Source organism: Oratosquilla oratoria, chromosome 24 (assembly GCF_046742065.1).
Source record: "Oratosquilla oratoria isolate Oo_2021 chromosome 24, ASM4674206v1, whole genome shotgun sequence".
Taxonomy (NCBI): domain Eukaryota; kingdom Metazoa; phylum Arthropoda; class Malacostraca; order Stomatopoda; family Squillidae; genus Oratosquilla; species Oratosquilla oratoria.
The window spans coordinates 31,754,308-31,771,807 of NC_134800.1; the positions used below are offsets into that span (position 1 = coordinate 31,754,308).

Consider the following 17,500-nt stretch of genomic DNA (forward strand, 5'->3'; position numbering starts at 1 on the left):
CCCTTTTACCCCATCTATCAATCTCATCCTTGGTCGCCCCCTCATGTTCATTCCCCCCACCTCCGCTTTCCACACTTCTTTTACTAATTTTTCTTCGCTCATTCTTTCCATGTGTCCAAACCATCCCAATACTCTTTCATCAACCCTATCTTCCAACTACCTCTCCAGCCCCGCTCTCCTCCTCACCTCCTCGGTTCTCACTATATCCGACCTAGTAACCCCTACCATACTTTTAAGGCATTTCATCTCAAACTCATTTAAACTGTTTCTCTCTTCCTCTCTTATGTTCCATGTTTCTGCTACCCCTTCATACAATCTCCTCTTAGCATCCATTCCCAAATGTCTATTTCTCATTACACTTTTTAATCCCTCAAGACATCTACTTACTTCTCTCAATCTACATTCTACCTTCACCTCCACTCCTCCCTTTCCCGCCACATTCACCCCTAAGTATCTAAAGCTGTACACTTCCTCCAGTCTCTCTCCCTTAATAATGACTTCCAATTTGCTGCCATCCTCTCCCCTAGCACATTTTATCACCTTACTTTTACCCACATTTATCTTCAACTTCCTTCTTTCGCACACCTTCTCAAACTGCGTCACTAACTTCCTTAATCCCTCCTCTGATCATGCTACGGAAGTGCAGTGTCGTCAGCAAACAATATCTGGCTTATCTCCCACTTTTCTCCATTTTCTTTAAGCATCTTCAATCCTCGGCCCATTACCCTTGCATTTACCTTTCGTACCACCCTATTCAAGTATAAATTGAATAGCCAAGGTGACATGACATATCCCTGACGAAGTCCCACCTTTACCTCAAACCACTCGCTCTCTCCATTCCTAACTCTAACACAGGCTCTACCTCTGTCGTAAAAACTCTTGACTGCTCTTAACAACTTTCCTCCTATCCCATAAATCTACAATAACTACCACAGTGCCTTCCTGTCTATCCTGTCATAAACCTTTTCCAAATCCATAAAGGCCCAAAAAAAATCTTTACCTTTCCCTAAATCTTTCTCACATATCTGCCGTACCACAGAAATCCGATCCACACAATCCTACCTGTCTTAAACACACACTGTTCCTCACCAATTACTCTCTGTTCCTCTCCTAATCCTCTCAATCAAATCTCTCCTATAAGCCTTCCCAATTACGCTCTACAAACTGATCCCTCTGAAACTATCACACTTGTCCCCTTTTTCCTTGTAAAGCGTAACTACTGAGACTACATAACTCTTATAACTCGAAACCATACTGGTTCAAGAGATTAGGAAAGATCATTCTCTGCGACCCCATTTCCTTTTTCACCCAAAACCAATGGCGAAGCGTGAAATGGATTTGTTCCGGTCTTTATCCCCTCATACGGACGGACTCGAGTCTTGGGTGAAAAAGGATATGGGGTCGCAGAGAGCGATCTTTCCTAATCTCGAGAGGGTGTCGCCCTGAAGAGTAAGGTGTGAGCATTGCTTCCGCGTTCTCAGACTCATTGCTCTGGTCTCAGTCCCAGCCTTCTACATTCCTGGGAGAGGCGATCGAGAGCCCTCTGAGCACTGCGAAGGAGGCAGCCGCCCCCAGTGACCACCAATGCGAGATCGTCCCCGAGATCAAGGAGAGCCAGGTTCTCTATGAGCACGTTGAAGAGGGTAGGACTGAGAACGACCCACTGTGGGGCGCCATTTTCCAACCTGTGGTATGCGGATAGGTGTCCCTGGAAACGTATTCTCGCTATTATATCCGTGAGGTAGTCTGCAACCCAGGTCAAGAGTCTCTCTTGGATCCCCTTAGCAGACAAGGATGTAAGAATGGAAGTAGCACTTGCCAGCTCGATTTTTTTTTTCTAGATCCAGAAATACTGCAATTGTAGGCTGACTACCGACCAATCCAAGAAGGGTTGCCACACAATCAGTTGCTGCTACTCCTTTTATGAAGCCAAACATATTGTGATGGAAGGGAGACGATTGAGGACCATCCGCTCAGTGGTCTTGACAATGCAGAACGCGAGGGATATGGGCCTGTACCTGTGTGGGTCCTTGGGCTTGGGTATCGGCATGATATCCGCATTTTTTCCACTCTGCAGAAAGACGCCCCCGCCTGCCAGGAGGCATTGATGATATCCCGTCGCTACCAGGAGCTATATCTTTGCTCGTCTTATGAGTCCGTCGAAGTTCCTCGAGTGTAAAAGGACAGTCCGTCAGGGCAACCGTGGCCATTATCGCATGGATCACAGCCTCTTTGTCCTGTCGGAGATGGTGCTGTTCCTGCCTGACAGGTTGGGGTAGTTGGATGGAAGAGCAGTGGTTCGTAAATTGCTGCGCCAGTAGCTCTGCCTATTGTTTGGGCTGCGAGTAATCGGGGGGGGGGGGGGACTGCACCTATTGCCAACCGCAGTCTTCTCCAGAAGGTGCTAGCAGAGGTTTGAGCAGAAAAAATGGCACACCATTCCTGCCAGCATACCGATTATACCTGACTTTGTTTTGGGGACAATTCGTTCCGCAGCGGCCTGGACAGCTGCGGCGAAATCTCGATGTAGATCTTCTATGTTCTATGTGGGGACGTAGGTCTGGTACCAGCGGTCTATTTCCTCCTGAAAAAGGGTCCAATTGGCCTTCCCTGTATTCTAGCACCAAGGTAGGAGAGGTGCAGGTCCACGGTTAAAATCGTGACTAGGGCAAAGTGGTTGCTAGTGAGGTGCGAGTCCACCATCTAGTGAGGACGATGAGCCATGCATCTGGAGAATATGGTGAAATCCAGGAGGCCCCCCTCCCCAAGATGTGAATAGCCTCCCCTGAGTTCAATAAGATTGGGCTGCCATAGGGAGGAGAAGATGGGGTGATGTGCATTAAAGTCCCCGGCGATGAGTGTGGGTTCATGGCCGGCTAGGGAGATCATCTCCCCTGGTACTAGTTCACCATCTTGAGGACGATATATGTTGTACAGGAGAAGGGTGCCCCCGGCCAAGGTCCATATACTATATGGGTGCCCCCGGCAAGGGTAATTCTGGCAGCCAACGCCTCTATTCGTTCTTCGCAAAGCACGGCGGGTACGGATTCATTTGGAATCGTCGCCCGAACCAATGTAGCGAATCCGAGTGACTCCCCGCTACGGGTATACCTGGTATACCTGGTATCCACCAACCCGGAGCAATCAATTAACCAGCCAATTGATCTACAAGAGGGCTACATTCACGTCCCTTGTGGCCAGGGCAGCCTGTAGTACATGGATTTAGCCAACCAGGCCGTTAATATTCCACTGCAAGAGTCTTAGTTCTCGCCATGATGCGGGTGGAGGAGGAGGAGGAGGAGGAGGAGTGGGTTGAATAGGGTGGAAGTGGGGAGGATGGGGAGGGGGAGGGTGGAAGGTGGGAAGAGGAGGTGGAGTAGGGTGGAGGGAAGAGGAGGGGAGTAGGGTGGGAAGGGGAGGAGGGTGGGAGGGAAGGAGGAGTGAGATGAGAGGGAAGTGTATGGGACGGATGAGAGTGGGAGGAGGAGGTATGGGTTGGGAGGGGGTGGTGGATGGGAAGAGGAAGTAGGGTAGAAGGGGGCTGGAGGAGTTGTGGGGTGTAGGGGAAGGAGCGGGGTGAGAGGAGAGGAAAAGGAGGAGTGGAGTAGGAAGGAGGGTGGGGAGATGGCGTAAAGTAGGAGGAGAGAGGATGAGGAGGAGACGTGGGGTGAGAGGGGTGGGGTGGAGTTGGAGGGGTAGGAAGAGGAGTATGGGTTTTGTGGGAGGGGAGAGGAAGAGGAGGACGAGTTTTGTAGAAGTGGGGAGGTGGGCTGGGGAGGGGGAAGCCGTAGAGGAGCCCCCGTATTGTATTGCATTGTAGTGTATTGTATTGCATTGTATGCTACTGTAGGAAAAATAGGCCGCTCACTCAAAATACGGGTCCCGGAGTGTTAAAAAACGAATCATATCAGGCCTGATGGTTTAAACAAATCACTAACTAGGAGTATAAGGCCACTGATAAACAACTTTTGGGAGACAGAACGTTGGTGTTTCGGTGCTTTCCATTGCTGCATCCTCCTCGGTGCTGCAAAGGGATAACAATTATGGGTACTGGTCCTCCTCCGAAGTCAGATCGCTGGCTTTTGACGATGGAGTGGGCGGGTGTTGGAAAGGGGTGGGTGTTGGTGGTGTTACCCTCCACGGCCGTGACCTTGACCTTCGAGCTTGCGGTTTCTCCCACCGTAGACAGTGATGGGGTGGTTGCAGGACCAGAGTTGGGGTTGGGTTTTTTTGGGAGATATGTGGGCACTCTCTGCTATGATCGCACAGTCCACAGGGGGGGGGGGGTAGCGACCTGCATCACTGGTGGTTGGGTGGTCGACGACTCTGGTGCCTCGACCTCTCTGGATGGGAGGGAACATTGTTCCACTATATCCGATTTTGGGCGAGAGGGGACATGCTGACCTTAACCTCGCACGGGGCACCCACGTCGCCGTGACCATGCACGGTAAACAGTGGGTGTCACGGGGCGAAATACACACACACACACGACTCGGTGGCGCAGTTGGTAGAGTCCCCGACTGTCACTACGGCGGTCCGGGTTCGAATCCTGCCCAGGGCTGAAATAAATTCAGTGCCGCTGCGCTTCGAGTGGACGGGGAGTTGGGGGTGCGTGTGCGCGTGCATTACCCATAGATCGGTCATACGAGCTCTGAGCTCTCTTTCAGGAGGGAAACAGCTGTCGATCACTATTCCAACACGTGATCCAAAGACCAAGGTGAATCACACGTTCAGGCGCACACTCGAGGACAAACGCCTCCTACAGCTCCACGTCTTGAGAACCCTAGCCTCGCACATCAGGTAGACACGGATCACCGAAAATTCAAATTCAACATACGGCACTTTCCTTGGGTCGAACCGACGCCGCGACCTAAGCGCACTAAGGTCAATGAATCGGGACTAGGTTGGCACACACAATAATTCTGCTTTAGAATCGCCGATGTTCAACGTGCACTTTACAGCACACACATGCACACGCACAATGTCACGCGCGGTCACACGCGAGAGGGAGGAGGCGAGGTGCGGGGCTTCTACAGGCTGACCCTTGTTCTCTTAGCCCTATGGACACTCCAAGCACATTTCTTAGCAATTTATTCATCTAATATGGCACTTTGCACATTCACTTTCACATGAAGCCTAGATGAATCCGTCCCTCTTTTCAGTGCATCAGTCTTATATACCTCTGACACCCTCCTACCTCAATTCTCTAATCTGTAGAGATGAGACGTTCATTCGTCATAGTGCCAACGTCAGATCCCTACGGGCTACAATATATTTACATATATATATATATATATATATTTATATATATATATATATATATATATATATATACATATGTATGTATATATATATGTGTGTGTGTGTGTGTGTGTGTGTGTGTGTGTGTGTGTGTGTGTGTGTGTGTGTGTGTGCGTGTGTGTGTGCGTGTGTGTGTGTGTGTGTGTTGTGTGTGTGTGTGTGTGTGTATGTGTGTGTGTGTGTGTGTGTGTGTGTGTGTGTGTGTGTGTGTGTGTGTGTGTGTGTGTGTGTGTGTGTGTGTGTGTGTGTGTGTGTGTGTGTTTGTGTGTGTGTGTACTTTTTTATTTACCATATAGAGAACTGACTCCATAAAATTTAGGTATTTTAGTGACATCCCTACGCACTACAATTGCACAGCATTCTTTTATGAGTAGACTAACTTCTATTAAAGAAAATAACTTACATACATACATATACCAAAGGCTTTTTCCTCCTACACAGGGGGTAGCCAAAAAGAAAAAGGCATAGAAACCGCTCCCACCCATTCCATTTCCTATATATTCCACTCCCCTCCACCCTCCTCCCTCCCTCTTATCTTGGCACCTCCTGGATGACGGGTCATCCCTGCCTCCTGTCCACTGCCCTGGGTCAGAAATAGTGTCGCAAGACACAGCACATCCACAGCAAGACCGCTTCATAAATTCGGCGACCACCCCCCCTCTCCGTCCCATCATGCAGAAAAGGAGAAGACGGGGAGAAATCCCTTCGGGCTGCGTCAAATTCTTTCTCATACATACTTCCTCACCCCCCATCCCCCACCCACTACCCCTCATACATCACAGCATCATCTATACACAACCCCTCTCCATTCACCCCTATCTTCTGTCCTCTCCCGTCCTTCCTCCACAGACATTCCTCTCTTTTGTAATGCCCCTTTTACCCCATCCATCCATCTCATCCTAGGACGCCCCCTCATATTCACTCCTTCCACCTCTGCCTTCCACACTTCTTTAACTAATCTTTCTTCACTCATTCTTTCCATGTGTCCAAACCATCCTAAAACTTTTTCATCAACCCTATCTCCCAGTTCCCTTTCCACCCCTGTTCTCCTCCTCACCTCCTCATTCCTCACTCTATCTAGCCTAGTAACCCCTATCATACTTCTCAGACATTTCATCTCAAACATATTCAAACTCCTTTTCTCTTCCTCTCTCATGTTCCATGTTTCTGCCCCGTACTGTGCTGTTGGCACAATCACTCTTTCATATAACCTCCTCTTAGCATCCATTCCTAGATGTCTATTTCTCATTACACTTTTTAATCCACCAAGGCATTTACTCGCTTCTCTCAATCTACATTCTACCTCCACCCCCACTCCTCCCTTTCACCTTTAATTCCTATTTTCCCATTCTTCTGACCTAATTAACTCTCTCCTTTATCACTTTTATGGCTCTACCTCTTCGATACGATATTACCTACTGGGTCAGAAAAGCTATTTATTCTCGATGAAATACTAAAACTTGACTCACCTTGAGGCACGGGTTGCGGCCGTGGATGCGGAGGACGGCACTCACGACTTTGGCGATGGCGTGGAGCGGTCGCGGAAGACCTTCCAACACGGCCGTCAGCGAACACACGAGCTCGGCCGTGTGATCAGGGACCTGAGGCAAGTAGAGCAAGGAACAGTGATGTCATCTTTGTGCAACTGCGTGTTGGAACCCCACCCCTCGCCCAGTGAGACCAATTAATTATTACCATTAAAACCCACCCACACCCACCCCCGCCTCCGTAATGGACGGCACTTTTGCTTTGACTGTGGTTGCCGACAGAATCTTTCGTTCGTCTCTGTGGCACCACCTCGGTAGCGAAGGAGATATAGGCGATAGTTATTAAACCAACCCGTACCAAGTGACTATTTTAATTTCATTCTGTGGCATCTCCTTGATTGCATTGGAAATGTGGGGTAACAAGAAGTTTTACAAAATGCTGGGTGGACCTATTTATATTTGTGGATGAAAACAAAGGAAAACTCTAGTAAAGTGTACTAAATACAAATAAGCAAAAATTTTTACATGAAACTATGAGTTTGGAAACTCTTTGCCCGGCTTTAGTCAAAACATAATTATTTAAATATGACACTGGGTCTTCACGGGTTAAGTGGGTGCACTGTATAAACCTAAGTCTACTAATACTTAGTCAACCCATACACATGTGGGTGAAGCTTGTATACTACGTCATTAGCCCTAAAACAAAGAAAACGTGCCGGTACTAGAACAAGTGGCTGACTTGGGCTTGTGGTCGTCGTGGGTACAATGAGGTATACATGTCAGGAGAGAACTGGGGTATCGGGCCAGATAACGTCAAACCATCACGCACCACTCGTGTGCCACCTGGCACGAGTTGCAGAGGCAAAGCGAACTGACTTGGTTTTAGTAGTTTTGATATAGACCATGGAATAGAATAATGAGGCGTCTTAGTCCAAAGTGTTTACCTCCCTCGCTACCGAAGGATTGCCACGGAGATGAATGGAATATCCTAGAGACAGCAAAAATAAAAGGAAAAATTACACCCTATAAGAAAGGGGTCAATCTAGAAAGGATGTAATTCTTTCGATTCCAAAGACATGTCATGGAGATCAATGGAATAGCCTGGTGGCAGCCAGAATAAAAGAAAAAATGTCTCCCATAAAGAAAGGGGTTAAACTAGTCACATTTACCTTCTATTAGAAAAGAACTTTAATGCCTACATCGCTCACCTTCAAGATTTTTAGATCCATGTCATTACCCGGGAAAAGGTTATTATGCCACTTTTTTAGGACCCTGGGTGTCTCACATCAATGTATTGCAAAACTACCAGTCTCTGAGTGAACACCTTCTGAAGCACTCACAAGTGTAAATTTGAATATTTTTACACTAGATTTAACACCTTTGAGGCTTACCTGTGCCCACCCTTGAGGAAGACTTTCTAAAACCTGCACCAGGGCTTCCTCCATACAGGTCTCAATCCGGTCAGCCCTTCGTCCTCCTTCCTCCTCCACGTCCTCCGACGTCTTTGTTGCCTTTCCATCGGCCAAAGGAGGGATGACTAGAACCTTCGAAACAAGCTCTTGGTTTGGGCTGGGACTCGATACCGAACTCACGGGACTAAGTGGAGTCTCGGGACGTAGGGAATCCTTCGGAACATCGGATTGCAAGAAGTTTTCTGGCGTTTCAGGGTGGAGAGGATCTTCCGGGCTCAAGAGCGCCTGCGGGGAACACCTGGGACTGTCTTCTGTCTCAGAAGATTTTTTTGAAAAATTGGCCGGCGAGGAACAGCTGGGAACATCAGGCTGTAGATTTTTGCAGTTATCATAATGTGAGGGGTCTTTTAGTCCGCCACGATCCGAGGAACACCTGGGACCCTCCTCTTCCGAGACACCTTTTGGACTAGCGCTCTGTGAGGTGTCTTTGGTGGGAGATTCTTGGGTGCATTTAGAATTTTTTGTTGAATTTGAAGATGAATCTGGGCGAGTTTTGATACCAGATCTTGAATTTTCTATAGTGCGACTCGTTTTGCTTGTAGGTTTAGACCCAGGGAAATGAGGGGTTCTGGTTTTCTGGCTGGGCCGCGCTGCCATACTGCTTCCACAAGAAGAGGAGACTTGAGAAGTGGAACGTTGAACGCCCTTCCCTTTGTCTTCTTTGGAAGAATCACTTTGTTTCGAGAGTTGTTGGTTTCCAGGCTTTCCGAGTCCATGCCGCGATGGGCTGAAGGATGAAGAAGATTTCCGGGAAGAAAGGGTCTCTTTCGAGTCCGCCAAATCTGAATTCCGCAAAGCAGCTTTGGTAGACGAAGGCTGATGCGGGGAAAAGTTTGTTTTGTGGGATGAAATCTGAATCTCAGCTCTGCTCTGCCTTTGCCTACTGCCAGAAAAATGGGGCGAATTGCTATTGCTTCTCGAAAGACGCTCAGGGGGTTTCGCTCTCGTAGAAGACGCAGGCTGATTTTGCGCCTTCTCCTGGTGACCCTGCTTCTTCACGCGAGCTTGCACCATCGCCTGTCGCGCCGAGGTCGTCTTGGTCGGCCGCGGGTGCCTGGTGGAGGGAAGACCCACTTTCTTCTTGGCGTTGCTCTCCTCTGTTAAGGTCTTTTCGTTGTCATCCATTCTTATCTTGCTCATCATGAACAAAGTGTTGCTGTCGGGCATCTTGAAAGAGTCATCCTCCAAACTGGAAAACCCATAGGCTCCGATCAGCTCCTGATAGACAGAGTCGTCGATGAGGCCTCTTTCGTCATCCTCTTCTTCCTCGTCGTCGTCCTCGGTCGACGAACTTTCTTCCGTATCACTTGATTCTTCCTCGGAGTCATCCTTGACATCGTCGCCCCCTCTCATCTCAGCCTCGTCCGACGTCCCCGTCTCGCTCAGGAGTGCCACCCACAGACGCTCAATCAGCTCCTGTTGAAAACAACCCGTCCATCTCGTCGACATTCCGCTGTTTCGTGTCGACATACCTGGGTATCTGGTCGACCTGCCCGATGACCTCGACATTTTTTTCATTCTTCTTCTTCATGTCCTCCACTCAGTCCTCCTCCTCCTCGAAGGTCTTTTACCTCACTCACTTTATCACCAATTATCTTTCTTGCATGAGTCATACTTTTTATTTATTCGGTTCCACTTGATCAAACACCAGTCTTTCCCTTTGTCCTGGCACGAAGGGCTCTGTCCATCACTGCATACATTGTTTTACAGTGACACAGAAAAGGGACGGGGTCGTGTAAATCACTTAATGTCACAAACCCCAATGATTATAAATCAAATATTGGCCGCAACAAGTTTACTTTCTTCCATCCCGTCACTCTGTAAAAACGAAAATCTAAGAGTTAGTTCAGACATAAAGCCATGTTCCGCACCCGAGTAAAATGGATTCCATTAATGGATCGATGTTAATTGCTTCTCTCTAAATCTTATTTAAGGATGCAGTTAAGGAGATGGGAAGAGACAAAGTTGAATAATGATAACTATTGGAAGTTATGTTAATAATATCAGTAATATTTGTCTTTACTCATTAAAATTAGCATTATCATCACTTTAATTGTTAATAGTACTATTCTCATCACTATCATCATCATCATCATCATCATCATCATCATCATTAATATCATCACCATATCATCACCATCATTACGATTTTCATTAGTCTTTCAGCTGAATAAGGTCGCATGACTAATATCAGCCTGAACGTCACTCACATCGAGGCATCGACGCCCCGACGAGGTTGAACCATGAAGTCATGTAGAACTACCCATTTTCCTTTGTAGCGGTACCTCCGAACATGTGCCTGTCCCTGTGGAGTGAGCGTGCGCACGTGCACATATGTGTTTGTGAACATGGGTGCGTGCACATGATTGTATGTTTACATGTTTGTATATGTGTGTATGCGTGTATCCGTCAGAACACTGCCAACAACACCAAAATCACTTTGTGCCCCTAAGTGACCAGTCTTGTGTGCGTCTGGGTTAATGATGGACTTGCAACCACTGCCTCATCATTAACTACTTTCACTAAGAGTCTAGTACGCGGACAAATTAATGATTCTGTCAATTATCGAACGCGTTCTCAATTTACAACGACAGCACGAAATGTAAATCGATGTATATCAAAGACGGACAGATTCCGAAACACGCTTTGAAGTTGAGTTTTTCCTTTTTTAGAACTCCAATGTAACAACCCAGCCTATGTGTAAACTAAGCAACTGCTAGGAACCCCGAGCTGCCAGGGCCCCCCTAAGCAAAGATTTTTTAAGGGGGCTGAAGATACTCTCCTCTCCTCCTCTTTTTACATGCACATTTATGGGTATGCACAGAGCTGTTCTCTAAAATCGATCTATTAAACAAGATCTCACTATTATTACGGTCTTCCAAATATAAATCCTGCTTAAGGTCCCAAAACTAAATCCCGTTCAGGGCCCCAAAAACTAAACTCTGCTTATTGTTAGTCTATATATAATTATGATCGACATAAAGACAAAATAATTACAAAAATTAAAGGCTCACAAATGGCCTCTTCAGGAAATAAAAAGAACCATGAAGAGGGCATCAAGGCAAAATTCTGGTTAGGCCCTCTTAAGGTCCCTTAATGCCAGCCTATGGCCGGCCTTATCCAAGACAGAAGAAATAAAACGCAGTTGTCATCCGTCTACTATTTCACTCGTAAAACCAGACGACTTGTTTCTGCTTCTGAAAGCTAGGGACTCGAAACTTTTGCAGTGGAGCAACCTCCAAGTTTCCTCTCCTACTCTCCCGCGCTCACTTATGACATAAGCTTAACTCCTTCCCTGCTGATGAAGTGTCACAGAAATAAATAAGATAGCCTGGCGACACCTCTCGGAACGGAAGGAATTAAAAACTTCAGTGTTGCGGCTCAGGGTCGGACCCCGGTCTCGACTGGGTCTCGATCGATCGAGACCTCGTTCAGGAAAACGACGTGCACCCACCCACGCCTTACCTGAATAATAGGATCATCTGGGGTTCGTAAACTCTATAGAGCAAGACCTCATATAAAGAGATAAGAGGGCGCACGCACACACACATCCACTCACACGCGCATTGTCGTCCTACTCGCACAGGCTTTGATTTCATGATGTTTTTCATCGTCACCACCACAGATAGGGTCTCGCATCATTGTCATCACTCGCATAGAGGCCAGTATCATTGTACCAAGCCCTATATACAAAAAGAAAACATCAACAACAGCACAACCCTGCCATAGGCAGAAAAAACACCGTCAGTTCAACACGAACAAACCAAGCCGTTCCTAGGCAAGACCTACACTGCATGTGCCTGATGCCCCACTGCAGATCCACGGCCACGGCGCCCTAAAAATCGGTCGTGTTAACAAGATCAACCCTTGCGGGATTTCATCGCCGTCGTCAGTAGTAGGAGCAGCCAACGCCAACGGTCGATCTCGCTAGTGCAAGCCTGAGGTGACCGCATGGAACTGGGAAAGACCTCGAAAGTTAGCAAATAACGAGCTAACTAAATCATAAGCTAACCAAATTAATAAATGAATGAATAAATAAACAGATGAATAAGTAAATAAATAAGTAAGCAAAGAGGTAGATAGACAATAGGTCAACAAATAAATAGATGAATAGATGAAAAAAATAAACAAGCTTACATAAGTAAATGAATGAATACCGTAGATGGGCATGAATAGATAAATAAACAAGTATGAATGAATAGATAAATAAACAAATGAATAAATAGATAAATAAATACATAAATAAGTAATTAAAGAAAATAATTATTGCGGTCAATTGCTTTGGCTCATAAAGGGATTCTGATTACGCATATGAATTACTAGATAATGCATCAGAATTTATCAATATTACATGCAAAAGCCAAAAAGAAAATAAAAATATCTGCTATTGTAATAAACCTTAGACAAAAGCACTATCAAATAATCAGCTAACAAGATTTTAGCTATAAGGTGCTTAAAACCAGATGGAATAAACTTGTGGACCTTAAGAGTATACACGTACTTTTCATCTTGACAAAACAAAAAGGATGAAAACAAAAACGTGTGCTCATAAACGCACAAACTTAGCCGGTAGTGAAGTGATCAGTTATTTACCTTACCGCCAGCACCTTCCCTATATATAAAATCGCAATGTAGGCAACAAGGAAATACCTGAAGCCTTGTATGTACGACTTGCACTGTTTGACTGATACTGCCATGAAGAAAACAATGAAAGGAACGCATCTGGAGTGGGGGATCGTCTTTCCATTCCACAATCGTCCCCATAGGATCTATATCATTATTTATCCATTGGCACAATCATTAGTATTATAACTGTTATTGTTATTAATCTCTATTGTCCATCCCACTCCACCGATACCCATTTTTATATCAAATCGGCACCTTCTCAGCTGAATAAAGTCGTCGACCATCGGTCTGATTATTCCTCTATGCTGGGAAAGTGTTCCTCTAATCTGCAAAAAATCGCCTGGCGTTAACAATCAAATATTTTTTTGGTCTTTTGCCCGGCAAAGGGTTGCATTCTGTCAAAGAAGTATTCATAGCGAAGGAGTTAAACACAGTTACAAACGAACTGTTGACACCAAAATCATCCATTCAGGTTTTATTCATTTATTTATTTAATTATTTATTTATTTATTTACTATATTTGAAATGCCCTGTTTGGTTGCGTGTCTCTTTTCTGACGCCTGGCAAACTGGGTTGGGCCAGCGATCATTGCGCCAACTCACCAACACTTCAAACTCGAGCGCCACATCACTCGCTCGTTCGGCAGCAAAGGAGGCAGGCGCTTTGCCTTGATCTGAAGACGTTGTGACACAAGAAGGACGGAACCTTTCACAGACCCGTAGGCTTCGTACACAGGCAGGTTGCAATTATAACCATCACCCTATTCAACACAGCAACATGTTTTATATACTTCCTTCAGGTCATAACCAAATAAACTTATTTAGATTAAGGGATTTCACGATAGGGCTTGAAGGAGGGGAAGGGTCTCCATCGGCTGAGGCCCCTTCAGGCCGGGCTCCTCTCGCTCGAGACCTTTCTGGGCAATAAAATCGTCTGGTGGTTACCAGAAGAAAAGATATGTAACATAACAGTGCAAGTAGTTAGTTCACTAAACATACTATATCGTTTTTTTGTTCTGACGGACTAGACATTTTTAATCAAATGAGGATGGCGGGAGCGAGAGCCAACTAGGACCCCTCGCAGCAGGTATCACCTCCCCCCCCAACCCGAAGCCCAACAAAAGTGCCTGGCGTCATCCGAAATAACAATCTAAAAATTACACCCCTGCTTTCCAAGACAAGCACCTGTTCTGTTTGTCGCCAGAATATTTTACTCAGCTGAAACCTATTGCACAGCGAAAGGGTTAAACTTAACCCAACTAACCTTGTTAACCCTTTTCCCACGAGGGGCCCCATCCCCTTTCCCGACGCAGAGAAAATGTTCATTCCTTTCCCATGGTGGCACCCTGCTTAGATTTTGTCCTGGTTGGTTAGTCATCAGTTTTCAAGTGTGGGTTAGTTCTCCAACTCCATAACTTCAACCCCTTCTCTACGTTGATGTCCCCTCAGCATGATGAAATTGTGTGGCCTCCACCAAAATAAAACGCCCAATAAAAAGACGATACTACTTCAGGTGAATAGAATAAACTAGTTTGCCGCCGATGGCTCCAACATCATCCTTGAGCCTTTCCCTGTGCTCGATCCATCCATCTACTCTGACTGGCACTTAGCGATTCTAAGCAACCGAGGAAAATACCTTCATCCAGCGCTTAACCATTTCGTTCCACATTATTACTATTATTAATTGCTATTCCTGCTGGCCGATTTAATTCAGTCGATGAAAGCCCTGCAAGCAGCCAAAGACCGGGGCCATACGAGTAAAAGCATTTCTAAAGAGCGTCATTGTAGCGAATCGAATATAAATAACCTAACTCGGAGTGGCTGCCTACCGAACCTAACTAAATAAAACACCTTGGCAGTACTGACCAGAACAAAATCACCCAAGAGCGTCATTGTGGAGAAGGGGTGTGGAAGGACGATATTGCACAGACTTTAATCCCTTGGGTGCAACGAAGAGGGTTTGCTGGATTCTGTCCCTGGTACGGCCAGCGATTTCGTTCTGCTGGGAGCATGAACCCGGACTGAGGCGGACCAAACTATCATTCCTTCAGAGTTTAGATTATAGAAGGGTTTCAACTCTGATGAACAAGGTTTCCCAACGAGCAGCATAATAAATGTCTTTGCGCGTCGCGTGGTTTGTTGGTTCCCACCGTGGCTCGCGCGACAAGAACCCGCATTCAAATCCAAACAACGCCCAACGACTTTTCTTTACCCTGAAAGTGCCAAAGAGCAAAAGTGACGACTTCGGACGTAGCTAGGCGTCTCCTGCTCCTTACCTTAAAAAAAAAAAAAAAAAACCGGTAGATTGAAGAGGAATATTTTCATTGCGAAAGTTCATGTGCTTGTGTAAACGAATGCATAATATGTGGAAGATATGTGGGAAATGTTTCAAAAAACACCCTCACTAAAACTACTTATATTAACATCAAAGGAAAGGCGACCTCCGAATCAATCTCTTTCAAAATAACTTGATGAATAAAACATCTTTTCCCTTCCGTCCATCTGTTTGTCACACATACATGGTAGCCCAGTGGATAGTGTTGAGTTCATGAGCAGGTGGTCGTGAGTTCGAATCCCGGAACTTGATACAGGATGACTGCATTAGTTCCCGACAGCCCCGGCCAGGCAGAGAGGCGACCCAACGTCTGCCCAGCGCCTTGCCACAAATGACAAAACTTCGCTTTACTAGGGTTGAGAGTGAAAAAGGATATTTGTCTAATCATCACACTAACGACTTAAGATCATCTATGCAGTGTATTTCTGCCTCAGAGAAAGCAAATAGGATACTGGCATTGTTAGCACGATCTTTCGTTTCTGAATGTATAACTATCAGCAACAAATTAACTGGGTCGCCCACATTTGGAACATGTTATTTCTGTACGGTCCCAATATCTTGTTAAAGACTGTCAAGGTTGGAAAGAGTGCAGTGGTGGTTCGCAAAACGCGTACCAAACATAAGGAACAAAGTATGCGAAAACCGCTTGATTTTTTTAACCTCGTCTCGTTCTGGTGGCGTCGTCCGAAGCGTATTATCGGTCTCAGTTCTTATGCGAGTCTGGATCCCACACTTCTCACCGATTCCCAGCAGGTAACCTGTCCCAACAATCCAAACGCAGAGGGCATAACTGACGATTTCGGCTGCAGTTACGCTCCTCCGGGCTCTTCGTCTTCTTCCTTTCAAAAATAAAGCTGAAACAGAAAGTGAACCTAATACAGGCCTCTAAGAGATAAGTCATCAAAACTGAAAATATTTTCATACTAAATACTAACCGGGCGAGAAATAATGGCCTTAAGATGCTAGTAGGACGCAGCTTTAACCTAGAAGTAGGTTGCAACAATTCTAGCGAGCGCGTCATCAAGTATGGAATAAAGTTCCAACTAGGTAGCTGAATCTAATATAGTTCGAAGCTATGGATTCGCTCTGATGAACACCTAAGCCAAATGTTGTAGTGTTTTGTTTATTCATCTATTTATCATTTACTTATTGATTATATCTATTTTTCTGCTTATCTGTTTATTATCATTATTGTTATTATTATTATTTTTTTGCATTTGACCTTGTTATGAACTAAATGGTCTGTTGACGTGCTTTAGCAGTGTAACTCAATGCCACTCGCATGATAACATCAGTATCCTCGCAAAGACAGTCAAATATGCATATTTTCTATGAACACGTATATATTTGCACAAGTCAACACATGCAGTGATCTTCTGTACACTGTTATCTTATAAACCTACATATACATATATTCACATACACATACAATATACGGGGTCACTGGTGGGTTAAATTATAAAAGTTATTGTTAACCCGATTATTTGAAGAGTTCAAACCAACATTTACACATCAATACATACATCTGTTATACGTTTTTTAAAGTAATAATCTATTCTCCCTTGCCAAGACTGACTCTACAATCTCGAAGAATCGTTTCTGACGCATTTCTACGGTACTTTTCTAGGCCATATTTTCCGACACACTTCCTCAGCGCAACTGGAAACACATTTTACGACACACTTTTTAAATAAATTTCCATTTTCTTTGACGATACGCTTTTCTCCATGCAGTTCTTCAAACGCAAACTTTTGTCGATCTATGTACCTCTCCGACACACCATTCCGGCGCATTTTTTCGATGTACTTTTCCTTTGAAATTTACGGTCGTACTCTTTAGTTATATATTTTCTGGCTCACTTCTTACGGTGTATTTTTTCATGAAGCTTTCTTCCATGTCTCTGTGAATCTTAAGCATAAATGTTCCACATTCCCCCACCCCCGGTTGGCACAAGGAACTGGACAATTGAATCGGAACCTGCCGAATTTTACTTTTTTCATCACAACTTGTTATAACGCTGGAAACATTTCTGACACTATTCTCGGCCACTTCTACACGATTTTACACTGGAAAAAATCGGGCATATTTCGTCTGGCGCATCTTTTATTTTTAATCCTTTTGCTACAGATGGGATGACACTCACCTGAATGGGATGACGGCAGCAATAGTACAAACATAAAGACTACAAGTTATACAAAAGGTAAATGTGGACAATAACAAAACAATACTGAGGGCACGTGGGAACTCTTGAGTACAAGGAAGCCCTTTACATATTTAATT

General features: G+C 45.4%; 1 protein-coding gene across 7 annotated transcripts in view; it reads right to left on the minus strand.

Moving 5' to 3' along the window:
• Window positions 1–6,722: 6,722 nt before the first annotated feature.
• The window catches only part of LOC143038539 (uncharacterized), an 11,769-nt gene continuing 991 nt past the window's right edge, over window positions 6,723–17,500 (minus strand). For 2 of the 7 annotated variants that reach the window (XM_076207855.1, XM_076207857.1), the window contains exons 2-3: window positions 8,180–10,078; window positions 6,723–6,902 (exon numbers count right to left, since the gene is read on the minus strand). In XM_076207855.1, the coding sequence (XP_076063970.1) occupies window positions 6,738–6,902; window positions 8,180–9,778 (1,764 nt within the window). In that variant the 5' untranslated portion in view covers window positions 9,779–10,078 and the 3' untranslated portion in view covers window positions 6,723–6,737. The other 5 variants (XM_076207859.1, XM_076207856.1, XM_076207860.1 and 2 more) reach the window with 5 other exon arrangements.